Below are 16,063 nucleotides of genomic sequence, written 5' to 3'. Positions count from 1 at the left end.
GCAACAGGTTCAATACAGGGTAGCATGCTATAAAAAATTAAAAAAAAATACATCTTTCTGGAACTTACACATTATAAATAGTAAGGAAACAACAAGCGGTAATTATGACAACAGAATTTATACTGAAATTGTCCACGTTTGCAGCTAAATTTACATTAAGTTCCCTTGTAGGAAAAAAAACAATGAAAAATAATTACTTGTGTTCCCGATATGGCTGTAAATATTTTTACAAACAAGAATGGGTTAAATTAATGGCTTTAACTGTATACTGTTTGTTCTTTCTTTCCTGTTATTGTTTATTTTGATGTTATGTTGCTTTTTAGATTTTGGTAAAGAAGTTAAGAAATGTGAAATAATGTACAAAATATTTTTTGATCTGCATATATGAATGTACATATTTTTAAACAAGAATGACTTGTATTAATGGCAAAAATCCTACTATTTGGGTGGTTTTTTTTTGTCTATATATATATACCGTATATCTTTCAATGTATATATTCACCTGCCACTAATTAGACTTTTAATCCCAGCTTGGAGAGTTGTGTTTTAATTTGCTTGGATACAGTTTCTCCATTTATCTATACATATTACTCAATGGCACATTTATAATTAATAAAAACAAAGTTCCATTTCTCTCTAGCACACTAAACAAATAATTCTTTCATTTTAAGTGTTCCCTCCAAAAATTTTGAATTTTTGTAACTGATAGTAAATGGGTAAATAATTATTTTTGGAAACACTTCAGAATTCAACTAGGAGTGATGTTACTAGTGGTTGGACTGCAAATGATTATAATTTATGGCATTTTGGACAATTTGTTAATTTGTCCTTCAGACAACAAAGATTTTCCTAAAAAACTAATTGTATATTTGAGCAATCTTCAGTACTCAAAAAATCCTATAAAATGTTGCACATTTAAAGAAAAGTAAAGACTTGTGACAATTTAGTCTTATATTTTCTAAATAACAAATAGTTGAAATGTTTCCTGCTAACTGATCTTTTAACTAACAGATCACTGTAACCATTGTGGTTTTTGGCATAACTAAATTATTATTTTTGCTTTCATCAGTATAACTGCTTTTGAGACATTTGCAGTTAAGATGCTGTTTTGGGATTTTTTTTTGCAGTCCTTTCTCAATTTGATGAAAATAAAACAAATATGATGTAACATTCCATTTTAGCTCCATGGGTCATTGGTCTTTCTTTGGTGGTCCTGGGTGGAAAGTTACCCACAAATGTTTTTGTTTTACTTGTTTTATCTCTTTCACTGGTGAAAAGGCCAAAAAACCATCTGGGTTACACTAAATATAGAGTGTCTGAAGTCTGACAGTGAGATAGGGTCCCTTTTATACCTTTAGGCATTCAACTCTGTGTCCATTCACATGACATTTACAATTGTATTTTTGTGTTCAACAATGGACTAGTCACATACCACAGTGCTAAACCATTATATTTTCCATGGACGGAGCATTTCCACCTCCTAACTGCCCGAGGATAATACTTTTGTTGCTCTGCAAGCAACACGTTTTAACTGAAATTTAAAAGTGCTTTCTTTGTGTAGGGCTGACCTATGTCTTAACAAAAGAGCCATTCAATCAGACAACAAAGTTCACTTTGTACGTCAACTGGTGGCCATTGTCCCAAGCATAGAGTACCTTCTCTTTGGGGTTGTAGTCTATTTGCGTTGTGAAGGCATGTTCATTAATAAAAGGCAATTTCGGATCTGCCTCGGTTTCTGTATGAGTGTCATAGGCATATGAAATCTGTCCTTCCTTTTGATTATAGACATCCACAGCATACAAGATCCCACATATTATGAAGCAGTTACCATAAGAGTTACGTTTCAGTCCAGTTTTCCATGTAGTCTCCTTCTTAACAGATAAATCGTTAGGATCTAGTTTGCTAATAACGATAACTTCTTGTTGAGAATAATCATAGTCTACAGATGGGTAGATGACCCAGAGGCCACTTTCATCTACAGCAAAATCAATATCAGAATGTCCTCTCCACTTCCAAGGAGTAGTGTCTTCATAAACTACATCATGCAGAAGGGTCCAGGCAGCAACAAAGCGCTGCTTTAGATCATATTTGATGATGTTCTTAGTAAAAGCTCTATTGTAGTAAAAGGCCCCTTGAAACACAACATGCCCTGTTCCAATCCAGTTATATGGGACCTTGTACAGATTACTCCAACGACCTGAAAAACAAAAAAAATATTATTATATTAATAATAAAAGAGAGTTCTCCTAGATCCTTACCTCCTCATTCCTGATAATTTGGCAGTAAAAACAATAGCTGGAAATGGTGATGATGTGTCAGTTTGGGAGATTACTCCTGATGAGCCCACCAAGCTGTGACTTAGTAGTCAGGCCTCAATCAACTCCCATCTGATCATGCAGAGCTCTGTGATATGACATCATATCCCAGCATTCTTTTTCAATATATTGCAAAGTGTCTGGATGAGTATGGTAGGTCCTGTCCCTGATGCCACTGCTAATCCAGCCCACTCCACCTCTTACCACACCGGCGAGCAGGAGGTTTTTCCTTGAGATTCACAGTAAATTGAAGGACATCTCAAAACACACATTTGCTAAATTATCAATTAATTAACTTTCACATTCATCATGTTTTAGCAATATACTGTTATGGGTACTGCCCATATCCTCAATACTAACATATATTTAACTTTAACCTTTTATCTTGCTTGTTTTTTGTTTATAGATTTAATTTAGAATTGTACAGAATAAAACAATTTATTTCGCTTCATATTTAGCAATTTCTTACCTTGCTTGAAATTGTCAAGATTTCTGAACTCTACAAGATTATTCCCATAGTAATAATTGGTAACATATATCCTATCGTCCTTGGCTGCAGGATCCTTCATCCACGCTCCCTCATTACGCCCATAGCTGTGATGCTTCTTAGGTGACTCCACAGAAGCAATAGTGCCCTCACATTCACCTTCTCTTACTAGAAATTAAAGCACAGAGATATTTCCTGTAATTACACCATAAGAATAAACCTTGCAACAAACATGCTCCATCAAAGTAAATTAGACAGATATTTTTCTGTTTGTGCCTCAGCAGAAGCTCATCAAAGCTAATGTACATTAGCTATGTACATTTTCCAGCTTAGAGAATGTATCAGTTAATTTCTAAAACAAATAAAACAAAAATTGGATTTATGTTTCAAATATTGGGATGAAAATGAAAGTGCTTAGATAAGAAGTGCCCACGAAAATGATCCTAAATGTTGTAATAAACCTATGCAACTAATTTAGTGACATATAATTTAGTAGATTTTTTTCCCAGGCTCCCAAGACCCATCTCAACTCTCCTCCTCTATCTATAAAGGAAGGTAGCTGACATTTAGGAGGTTTGCATGGAGCTACAACTAGTAATTTAATGGAGTAAAATTATACCTTAATACTGCTGGTCTGACAGTATTTAAAAAAAACCAAAACAAAAAAAAAAACATATGAGAAAGAACAGTTGCGCAATAGCTCTTGTTTATCATCATGCAATCACATTCCTAGACACATGGTTAAAAGATTTCATTCCAAAGATAAAATGCAACAAGATTGTAGTAACGTTTGTTTCTTAAGCAAGAGGCTTTGCTCTGGTATCAGCGAGGTTAAATAAGACTGAAGAAGAGGGTTGAACGTGCTTTTTTTAAGGATAAATACATTCCCAAAACTCAAAGCATCATGATTTTAACATTACGGTTTGAAAGATGATATGACAAGAAAGGAATGCTTTCTCTGATGCTCTCAACACTTGTATGAATACCTGAAAGCAAGGTGCAGAAGGGAAATATCACATGATTATAATCAATCTTGCTGTCTCTAATCCAGCCAAAAATATTCTTATACATCTGGCTTTGCTCTTTTGTGAACAACTAATCATGTTAAGGCTAATGATTCTGAAAGCCTATTGAGCATGTAAAATAGATTAAGCCAATGTATGTATGGAATTTTGGATTTTTATTTCTTTATAAAACAATTCATTAAGTAAGAATCGTGTTCTCAGATTATGCCCAACTGTAATTACCTGTAACCATACCTGGGAACGTCACAGGGTAGGCTACTACACCTTCTGTAAGAGTGGCGTAGTGAGGGTGCAGGGTTAGCCAGGTATGGAGGCAGGGCTAACTGGGCACAGGCATGGGCATGGGCAAGCACGAAAAAAGGTGTGACCAGCCGCAGACCACCTTAAGTGGGCGAGGAGTAGGAGGGGAAGAGGGTGTGGCCAAATGCGGTTCCCCTGCCCGGAGAAAGAGGAAAGTGACCCGGAGACCCGAGGAAGCAGGGCTTTACCTGAAGACACTGCTTCAAACCCAGACTGCCCATATGTGCTGGTAACTCTAATAAGTAACACATAACAATGATAATAACAGGTATTATTATCACTACTGTTTGAATCATAAAGGAATCTTCACATTTTCTGGGTGAAATTGGTATGGATTTTGTTTGTTTTACTCTTAATCCAATAAGTGATGTTTTGGAATGTTTGAACCCAGAAGACTTTTTTTCGACCCCCTATGTAACGATGTGTGTAAACAAGATCAGTAACCTAAGATTCACCTACGCACAAATATCTTTTTTGACCGGATAGAAGGAAAATCCAAATTACATTGAATTCTCCTCGTTTGCATTTCATTATCGCAAAACCCTGAAGCAGTGAATGTAATGAATGCTGTATACTTTAATTTCTGGGCTAACGTAATCAAATAACTCCCATATTTAAGAACTAATCCATCTTACAATTACTTATTGAGTCACCCTGGTTTATTCACTTAACAATGTAAGGATATTCTTGATGATGTACAACCTACTATACCTTTATTGTTGGTCCCTGCCTCAGATCCAATTCCAGTAGACGATAATGTAGTCTGGGGATATTCCGTGGTGGTCTCAGTAGTGGTAGTAGTGGTTGTGGTTGTTGTTGGAGTGGTTGTAGGGGCAGGGGTGGTAGGAGGAATTTTCTTTATTTCTACATTCCTTTCTTCCTGAACCAGATAGGACTCTGGAAGTCCCCCCTCTGTTTTTCCTTCTTGCTTTTCTCCTCGTGATGTTCCCCTGTTACCATTCTCTATAATAAAAGTGACAAATGTTAAGAATAAAAATATAAAAAAAATATCCTACTTTATAAGAACATTTATTGAATTTTATATCCAGATGTATTTAGCCTTTTTTTATATAAATATAAGCCTAATATTTTAAGGCTCAATTTGTCCGTCCAAGGAAAATATGTTTTGTTTCCAGTAAATTATACAGGCAGGACACTATGATGCGTGGGTATTATTTTGGTGATCTTTGTTAAGGGTTTTGAATTTTTAGGACATATTATGTGGGGTTTCATATTCTGTAGTTGAGTTCATAGAGGAGTGGGTTGTCCCTCATGGATACATTTAGGAATGCCATAAAGAGAAGAGGCCTAGATCATTTTACCATCTGCAGGTGAGATGGTGTCCGCATATGCCAGAATATAGCACTAAAACTAATGAACACAACAGATATTCCTGTGGCAAATGTCATCCCTATCGGATGAATTATTAGAATTTGTTACATGTGGGCAGTAAGAATGATCAGGCCAAGTTGAAGCCCAGCAGGGTGAAACGCGTAACGTGTCTAATTTGAGCTGTAACATTTTTGATATTTTGGGTATTTTCTGCCTTTATTTTACTGCAAGGCTTTTGGAAGCCTGACGGCATCAGTATAATATGTTATTTAATACTATAAATTGCCTTAACCACTTTTTGTTGGATCACACAAATCATCATGTTTTTGGTTATATGCCAAAATATAGGCCTATAACTAATGAATACAACATATATTCCTGTGGCAAAGGAATTATGTCTTACAAATGCCATCTTCATCTTCGACTGAACGTGGTCAGAGTTACAGAGGTACAGTTCCTTACAATGTCCGCCATTCCAAAGTCCACCATATGTACTTTTGCAGGAACTTTCTCGTGCAAATACGTGAAACAGCCTGATGGGAAACTATTAAGTAACTGAGCGGACAAGTAAAGCTCGTCAGATTCGAGATTATGATGGGAATTCCATCTTGTATGAAGGAGGCAGTCTGTCTGCCTGGATTAGAAATATTATTTACTATGCAGTCACATAAACTATTCTGGAGACACTGTTTAAATAATACGTTTGCTATATTTTCTTATTGCTAATCATGACTCTGGATGTATGAACATTTAATCCACTGCATGGAAAGGGTGGAAACAGCTCATCTCGTCTTGGATGAGAAGTCATATTGACATATTTTTATTTAAAAATGTTTTTTCAAAAAATGTTTCTATTTTTTTCACCACCGCCATATGACGGCCATGGTATAACTGAACACATGTGGTGTGCCTCCTTCCTTGGGTGAAAGTTAATCACCGCTTAACACTTTTATTTTTTATACTACTTGGTCACAATTCCTAAAATCTACAAATCTACAAAATTCTTCCTTTCTTTACTAAATACACAGCAATGACTGAACACTTGAGTCGGAACAGTATCAGCTAATAACTCGATAGGGATGTATAAAGGTAACAAGATTATCCAACAACATACAGAACTTTCAAGAATATAAGTGTATCAATTAGAGAACACTATACTATATCATGTAGCGCTGTTTCTCAATGTATTATTCAATGCATTAGCAATAATGTCTCTATAGACCATCTATAAAAAGTTAAAACAGTTTTAAATATGTTTATCCAAACTATTCTTAAGCCCATAGAAACACTTCGTCCTTGCTATTTACTGTCAGGAATGTGACAAAATATTAGAAAAAAATTAAAGTGGTTGAGATTCAGTAGCATAAAGAATTGGAAATAGCCAAACCACTGTGTCTTAAAACTGTCAAAAAAACAAAAAAACAAAAAATATATAAAATCCACAGTTGGGATTAATAGTTAAAAGATGCTTTTAACAGGTTAGCTTTGAAGATAACGATATTGATGTGATCTTTTAAATGCCTTTTGAAAATACCTCAACTACGGAATATAAGAACTGTAATTCAAAACAGTTTTGTTAAAAAGTGGCTTTTTTTTTTCTCGGATGCTTGGGGGCAAATAATAATTTCAAATGGCACCTGTAACAAGATCCTGTTTTTCGGAGATGGATTTTCCTGTAACATGTCCCTTCCCTTGTTTATTCTGGCCGTCTCTGTTGTCGTTTGTGTTAAACAGTTATGTTTTTTGGGACACTAAAAACCAGATGCTCAGGGCATGTTTTACAAAGCTGTTTCTTTTGGCTGGTGTTCATTATCTAACCAACGCGATGGCCGGACACCTCAAAGAAGTAAAGATGTTACAAGTCATGGTTCAAGAGTCTAAACAAGTGAAAATGACTTGTCGTTCTTCCAGGAAACAGAGAAAAAAAAACAACTTATTTTTACTAGAAAGCTTAAGTCCAGGTTTCAGATAGAAATTCAAACTTTAAAGGGGCAGCAGCTACCTAAGACATGGTTTATAGTTAGAAAAAATGGTGATAATTTTTCTGCTCATCAACACAGATTATATGAATTTTCCTGTAACTACATATAACGAAAGGTGTTTCATTGATAAGTGAAAAGGAATGACATTAGTTTGTGCTAATCTCTTAATTAACCCTAGAATGATCTGGGTACTATTATATCTATTTAGCTAGAATTAGAAAATAGTCTGATGTTAACCCCTTAATGACAAAGGCCGTACATGCACAGGCTCAAATTGCATTGAGTGGGTTTAGGGACCGCCCATTGTCTTTAAGGGGTTAAACACTGATTAAGACCAAACAAACCCAGTATGGAAAAGAGAAGATTGTAAATGGCAATCTAGCTAAGATAAGGTGCCTTTGATCTGAGATGTTTAAAGTAGGGATCCATTTAGCCTCTGACAGCCCTGCAGTTTTGCTATTAGATATATCTAAATAAGATAAAATAAATGATTAAATTTCTGCTGTAAAGACTCAAGCCTCATTCGGTCTTAATTATGCGTAAAAGCCATACTCTTTCACCCATTTAATCCCATATACCTTTGTTGCTTGCAAAACTCTCTGCCTCCTCGTTCCTGCCAGCTTTGTAGTAGGTAACTCCTCGTACAACCACCGGCTCTCGGGCAGGGGCTCTTGGTTTTGTTGTAGGCGACGCTGGTTTTGCTTTGCTTTCCTTTTTGGCCTTCTCTATTTTGGGCGTTTTTTCCTTTGTGACTTTAGTAACGGACTTGTCTCCTGTGATCTTCTTAGTGTTGGGGAACTTGGTGGAATCCTTGCCTTTGGTTCCAGATGTCTCCTTGAAAAACAAAACAATTAGCATTTTTGAAGGCTGGTGGTGGTATAATAAAATAATAATACGCAAACATAAAGATTAAAGAGATAGCAAAGTTTCATACATTTTTTCACCCGGTCTCTGCTATAGGCGAAGAATTATCTTTAATTGGATTCTTAGTACATAAAAAAGACCCACTAGTCCCTCTTGGCAATAGTTGTATTACAAAAACAGTTAATATAATAGTCCTAGGACGTAGGTATAACCACAAAGGGAATGGACCTATAAGCCATTTTCTACTGCCCAGACTGCAAAAAAGAGTGCCCCGGAGACCGATCATTTGCTACTATAACTTGAAGAACTCCGGGGAGGAATAATCATTACCTGCACTTTATTCTCGGGTGCATCTTTCTGTAGCAGCTGATATCCTAAATTGGAAATTTCCTTCTTTATACTCATCATGATGTCAGAATAATTATCATATTTCTTCATCTGGTTAGAAAGATTAATGACACTTTCCTTCATGAATTCATTTTCTCGACTTAAATTTGTTTTGATGGTCTACGAGGAAGAACAGAAATAATTTAGGTAGTAGGAATGAGATAATCATCTACTCAGTACTCATTATGGACACAACTATTACTTGAGATAAGTTAAATAATAAAAAATAATAATTTTACGTCAAATCAAAGTATAGAATACATTCTGCATATTTATTTATTTATAACACTGATTAAAAGGAGATGAATGAAACAATGTGTTTTTTGTTTTTTTTATTACCGAAAATTTAGTTTTCTCCCTATGTTTTTCCCAGAGTTTGTTATGATATACGTAGGATCTTGTTCTATAGCCATGTTTAGGAATCAATGTGTCAATGTGTTCTATAGCCATGTTTAGGAATCAATGTGTCAATGTGTTCTATAGCCATGTTTAGAAATCAAATTGTTTTTCATATTTTATTTTTTTTAATTGTCATTTTTGTGATTACATTGAATATATTATACGATTAATATGATGCTCTATATCCGAATATCCAGAGCTTGTACCTTCTCCCTTCTATGTTATCCTTGCAGCACATATTGTGAGCTCCTAGAAAAGAGGGACTGTGTCTTCTAAACAGGTAGACTTGTGTGGTATGGTATGCATCATTATTCTACTTATCTAAAAGTGATTAACTGATCATATAACGGTAATCTGCTAGTGAAGCCAGAAGCCATGTTTTAAGATCCTATGCCATCGATTAAAGGAACTGTTAGGTTTCATTAGGGGACTTTAAACATCTCCACTGTCTACCCATGCGCGCTCTTACTTTAGAAATGACCACATTATATTAATATTGCCATCAGATCATGTAGCACCACTACAATAGAAAATAGTTTATTTGAATAATGTTTTTGAAGATATTTTAGGAGCGGGATCTTGGCATGGTCTTTGCATATAACCATAAACAGAAATACCCAAGTCTTACCTCTTCAAGAGTGTTCATCTGTGACATCACTTTGTTGATGTATGAGTGCACCTTCATAAGGTCCATGCTATACAACGTTCCCTCCAGAAGGTCAACCATAGACTGCAGCTATAGATACAACATACACAAAAATAGGATCAATAAATCACTTATGTATTCTCTGTGGATTTTTGTTTTTACTTAGAAAATGCACAAATGATAGCAATATTATTTCATTTGTTTAAATATATACATTCGGGTAGAGAATATCATGCAACTAATATAACATTAGTGTTTATTAATAAGGGTTATCATTCATTTCAGAGAACCCCTCATTAGTTGTTGATAATTATCTAGTAGCCATAAACATTTTCAGTAAATTTATCCTGATTTCCATATTTCAATCCCCGGTTGTATTCAGTTATTTGTTGCTTACACTTTCCTCTTGAACATTTTACGTGTTTGCTTTGGTCTTCGCTTTAAAGTTCCACCCCAAGAGGAGATAGGTATTTAAATTCAGGTATTTCTCTTTGTTTTGCTTTGTAACCCTCAGTCTCAGTTACCGAGGTTTGATCTTAACAGATGCCGTAGATAAAGTAACAGGGTTTTTTTACATGTTGTTTTTCCAGACTGCTGTGTTTAGTGAGGGCTTGTGACTTCTGCCACATTTGGATTTCAAAGACTTCTTTGTAGAGACTAAACATTAGACACTTATTACCATGCTTAGGAATTTACAGATGGGAGCGCGATGTATTTATCAGCGATCCTCCTGATCACTTTTGATATTAACCCCTGATTATATTATTCACTCGAAAGTATGAGTTTCATTTATTAACTCATGAATTACAAATGTTACCCAACTACGGCCAAAAGTACATATCTCAAACACGGCTATTTTATCCAAGTTTGGTAATGCTACAACAGACCAATTAACCACTTAAGGACAATGGGCGGTCCCTAAAATAATGCATTTTGAGCCCGTACATGTATGGGGTTTGTCATTAAGGGGTTAAGAAATTTGAACATGGTCTTACCAATGATATAGAGGCAACATTATCTTCTCATCCCGTATACCTATTTCCCTTCTAATACAGGATAACAACCATACCTGGGGACTCTCTGGATTCTGCTACACGAAGTTTCTATTAGGCTCCATCAAAATAGACAAATAACGTAATAGGGGGAGTTATTCTGCGAATTTATGGGTTATTTATGGCGGTAGCTCTGTCTGCCGCGAGTAATATAGAAAGGGTGGTCTTCCTCTAAGTATAAATTGCATATTTTTATCTACAAACAGCATCAAATCAGTTTACAATGTATACCGAACTGTTTAATACAGGATTTGGGAAGATGACAGGTCCCCTTGCATGGTGTTGAAAAATGAACGCTAGAAGAGGAACGCTGCCTTAATAAGGAAAATTCAGAGGAGAAAAATGGGCAGCTGTTTTTCTTGTTAATCAGTTTTGAATGACACGATTGAATACACATTAATTGACTAAATGGAATGTTACAAGCTCAGAATTATCATTTTCCACTGCATGAGACATCAAAGGGCAGTCTCATTGAAACAAGTGAACGTAGTGTTTGGGAGCTTGGCTCTTTTCCCTGCAAGGATGAACCGAGGAAGCCTTAGGGATTTTCTGCAGAAAATATTTTTTTTTTCAGTTTTATATTTAAACCAACCACACAAAAAAACACTGATATTTTCCCATGACTTCCTGCAAGAAGGATAAAATTAGCTGGAAAAGAATATACGCATAGACAACATTCAGTTTCCAAAGACAATGCCTGGGAATTTTAATTTGTTTCTTTCTCTTTATATATAAAAACTATGGTGAGAACACTTTTTTTTTTTTTTTTACAAAACAGTATTCTTTCCAAATGTCATCTCATGCTACTTCTTGTTCGTGGAATTCCCTGTCTTGCCCCATCATACAGGCTTTTGCGTTTTTCACAAGAAACCGCTAATCAGATAAATTCTAGCACTGTGAACAACGATCAGGCTCAAGTTAGACTGAGGCGGGCATTAAAATATTCCACTTCCAAGAGGACAAGCAAAGCTGTATGGCAAGCAAATGTGCAGAATTAAGTCCAGTGGATTACAAGAGACTACATAAACCCAGATAGGATCCAGCCATGATACAAATGCTGCCCAAAATCTTGTTACTCTTGAGATCATTGTGACTACATACATCACAAAAAACTAAAATGCATTATTCATCTTCTATTCACCCTAATACTGTAATTCTGTACTAATGGTGCTTGCAAAAGCCCTATCTCCTAGACACTCCTCCAAAACTGTGTCCCTCTATGGCCATTTGGAACTGAATGAGGTGCGCAAAATTGGGTTTTTGTCAAAGTCTCAAAATCACAGCAGCCCAAGGTGGAATTTACTCCATTTCTACCCCCACCTTTAATTTTGTCTCAATATACACCGTTGTAACAAAAATATGCCAAGCTATCTGTCTTAAATTATTTATTTCCAAAGGGAACACTTTAGTTCTCCTCTCCTGCCTTTTCAACTTTGCTCTACTGGGCTTCCTTTCTGCTGCGCCTGTGTCTATATTTAACTTGTGCCTATTCACTTATTACTTTTAATTATGGCGCCTCTCATGCTCGAAATTTGCCAGACGTGACATTGCTTCTTTTTTAAGTCTTGTGTGAAACGTTCTCTTTAATTTAAAGGACTAGTGCAGGGGCGTCCAAAATGCGGCCCGCGAGACCACGAGGTGCAGCCCGCGTAAGATTGGCAGCCAGGGCAACCGATCTTACGCGGGCCGCACCTCGAGCCCTGCTACTTACCTGTGGGAGGGTCTTTTGTATTGCACAGCGGAACCCAGCAGAGTTCACGTGACATAACATGACTCTGCTCCAGTCCTGCTTCCTCTGGTTAGTACCAGAGAACGCAGAGCGAGGCCGCGCCCCCTGCTGAAGTCTGTGAGCGGCATCGAGTATGCGTGATTGAGGGAATGGATCTGTGAATGAATGAGTATATGAATGAATGAGTGTGTGTGTGATAGCATGGATGTGTAAGTGCTGGAACCTAGGCATGATGGGACTGTGATTGCTGTTAGCAATCACACTCCTATCATGCCAAGTCAGCCAGCACATGCTGAAACCTGGCTAGCTGCCCCCTTGTGTATTGATGCTGCCAGCAGTACAGCCACTCTGTACCAGCATGTACTGGCTGACTTGGCATGATAGGAGTGTGATTGCTAACAGCAATCACAGTCCCATCATGCCTAGGTTCCAGCATTTACTGGTTGGATGTGTAAGTGCTGGAACCTAGGCATGATGGGACTGTGATTGCTGTTAGTAATCACACTCCTATCATACCAAGTCATATTGCTATTTTTGTGTCCTATTGTGGTGTGTTACCTACTTTTATTAAAAATGTAGTTTTTATTATTATTTTTAAAGGTGGGGGTCATTTTCAGTTTTGGCTAAGTGAACCGTGAATGTTTTGGTCCAGAATTTTCATTTTGGTGCATCCCTAGAATAATAGAACTATTTCATTTTTAATTATCCTGAATTTGTAGTCACAACACTTTGTAGGCCCAGAAATCAGTGAGAGGAAAAGTAAAGGTTTTGAGTAATTTACTTTATTTTAATCTGCATATTTTATTAAAGGCCATATTTTCTCATGAAAAATTAGTGCGGCCCACGCAAGTATACAATGGCCCACTGCAGAAAAAACTTGGACACCCCTGGACTAGTGTCTAACAAATGAAGAGCTAATGTAATTTTCAAGCACTAAAATAGTTCAATCTCTTGTCCATTATCTATCTATAATAATCACTATGTTTACCTTTCCCAACAAAATTTCAGGTGCCTAAAACAGGACACTTTTGTTGCAGCGCGCCCCAATCCCTGCCCACTTCCCATCCAACCATGTCATATGTCCTGTGATGTCAATGAAACAGCCCACTGATGTCAGAGGGACCTCCAAATGATGTCAATGAGACCTCCTAATCGCATCCCTCAAGGGGGCGCACCAGGTAGCCGGAGACATAGAGTTCCCAGGTATGGTGCCAGGGAGAGAAGTAAGCAAAAATATATATTGTTACCTTAAATAGTTCAGGTGCTTGTTTCTTCATCTTCTCCATTTTCCACTCATTTTCACAAGGGTTTAGAGAAGTTGGTGGTGCGGTGCACGAACACTTGCAGTCTGAGCCCGAGCTGACAGTCTCCACCGTATAATAATCATCAACACGCGTACTGCCATCTTTCATGCGAGAGCAGGCCTCTTTGCTCAGGGGCCTCATGATACATTTGCAGCGGCAGTCAGACCCCTCTGAAGTCATCCGGACTTGGTCCGTGTCTCCGAACACCTGGAAAAAAACTCGGCGTCAGATCCTTATATGTTTACATAAACACAATGATCCCTTTATCAGATTTGGAAGGAAGGAAGAGTCAAGAGAATTTCACAAACTAAATTCAATGCCCTCTTCCTTACCAAATACAATTTAATACAATGTTCAAAATGGCATGACTGGGCTACCCAAATGATCAATTACAAGCCATAATACGTAACTTGGGTAGTTGGTTGTTTTTAGCATTCCATGACTCAATGGATTGTAATCAAGTAGATCAAAATCATCTATGGCTAGACACCTAAGTCTAAAATTTGCCTCAATCTTGCGAGGTGTAAGCATAGATCATCATTGTTTAAGTAATCCACAGGAGGCAAAGGGTAAGAGGCCAGTGTTACCAAGCTCTGATACCTTTTCATTCACTTTGAAGTATACATTTATTCAAAATCTGACTTTAGGAAAAGAAAATCAAGTGTGATTCATTTTTTTGTTTTCAATAATTGCAGAAGCTTTATCTAAATAGTTTGCTTCAATGCCAATCCCCCACGTCAGTCAAAAAGGACCTGAATATGTGGAGTAGCAGCGACCCTGGGAACTCTCCAGGTTTCACCACCAGAAAACTCGAGTCGTGGGAGCGGAGCCCCCCTCGTCACCCATTACCCAGTTAGACTATTGTTTGTCCAGTGACGTCATTGGGACCGCCCACCGTCATCAGCAGGACCGCCCACTGACATCAGTAGGACCGCCCACTCAGATCAGCGGGACTTCCAGCCCGTATCCCGCAAGGGAGGGCTCCAAGTAGACAAAGCCATAAAGTTCCCAGGTATGAGTGGGAGTTAGCGGGTCACTCCAAGCATGTGCACTTGAATATAGCATATAATAGCTGCGTGCTCTTTTTATGTTTTTATGGTGTTGTTTTTGGACAAACACATCTCCCTGGGCGTAATATACTTATCGTCAGAAAAAACCAGCACTCGGTGACCACTGAGCGTGGCAGGGGGGAGGTAGGTTGTATTATTTATTTCCCTACCTAATTAAAATTGCTTCTGCATTAAGAAATCCTGAGGACAAAAGAAAACTGGCGTTTTTTAGATGAAACCCCAGAAGTTTAAGAAAATGGTCTGTTTATAGCTGGAGAAAGAATCGCTATCCAGCTGTTTTGTTATTAGAAGCTATTACAATATTAGCTTTATCTCAGACGGCATTAAAACGAGTTTTTACATGTTTACAAGGTAAACAAATATTAGCATGAATCGCAAAAGGCATTTATGGTAAAGTAGCTGGAATGCACTCTGCTACATCATGCAATTAAGGTAACACAACACAGAATGTACGTGTAGGACTGTTAAAAGGAGAATCTTACCACCTAATGCACTTTATGGCATATCATCGCTAAATGATCATGGTGTCTCCCTTATTATTATATTATTTATTTATATATTATACGAACCAGTGGGTAATTAGAAACATAGAATTTGATGGCAGATAACAACCATTCTTGTCTGGCTATTTTTCCTGATGTTAGATTATTCTTTCATCCTAAAATCCTCAGATCCTAATCAGTCCCTGGCCTTGTCTTAGATTCGGGATAGTCCCATGCATGTTTAAATACATTTTGTTATAATGGATAGATGGTCACCGTGGACTTAACTATTGTCCCTATTGAGGGGTCTGGCAATTAAAGGGGTTTAATATTAATTAATATTTAAATATCTTTGTGCTTGTGTTTTGGTTTGGAAAAACACAATCAACACCATAACTATATGTAATATTAATATGTAACACACTGGCAACAGCTGGCCGAGGGTTGGACTTCAAACACCATTACTAGGTATCCTTTCATCTCATTCATAGCTATTTACGTTTTTATTTAACAAAGATCATTTAGGCACGTCTTTAGTGAAGATTCAACACAAAAGATTTTATTTGATGTGGAGGTCTGTGAGACAGATAACAACGCCAAATATTCTGAGCTCCTAATACCAAAACAATGGCCTCCAAATGAGGCACCACATTTTGCACTCCATAAAATGAACTTAGATGTACATCTGC

General features: G+C 37.1%; 1 protein-coding gene across 1 annotated transcript; it reads right to left on the bottom strand.

The window, feature by feature from the left end:
* Positions 1–1,595: 1,595 nt before the first annotated feature.
* Positions 1,596–14,026, bottom strand: LOC149284931 (olfactomedin-like protein 2A). Its single transcript, XM_089496124.1, has 7 exons — positions 13,766–14,026; positions 9,720–9,827; positions 8,636–8,812; positions 8,020–8,275; positions 4,839–5,090; positions 2,785–2,970; positions 1,596–2,197 (listed from the first exon to the last, which is right to left on the bottom strand). Exons 1-7 carry the CDS (start codon positions 14,000–14,002, stop codon positions 1,596–1,598), a joined length of 1,818 nt encoding a protein of 605 aa, XP_089352250.1. The 5' UTR covers positions 14,003–14,026.
* Between the last annotated feature and the right edge of the window lie 2,037 nt (positions 14,027–16,063).

The sequence above is a fragment of the Sceloporus occidentalis genome, unplaced genomic scaffold (genome assembly GCF_023333645.1).
Source record: "Sceloporus occidentalis isolate IW3139 unplaced genomic scaffold, rSceOcc1.0.p SCAF_87, whole genome shotgun sequence".
NCBI classification, from domain to species: domain Eukaryota; kingdom Metazoa; phylum Chordata; class Lepidosauria; order Squamata; family Phrynosomatidae; genus Sceloporus; species Sceloporus occidentalis.
Note: the sequence above shows the minus strand (reverse complement) of the source record. Positions and strands in the feature narration are given on the sequence as shown.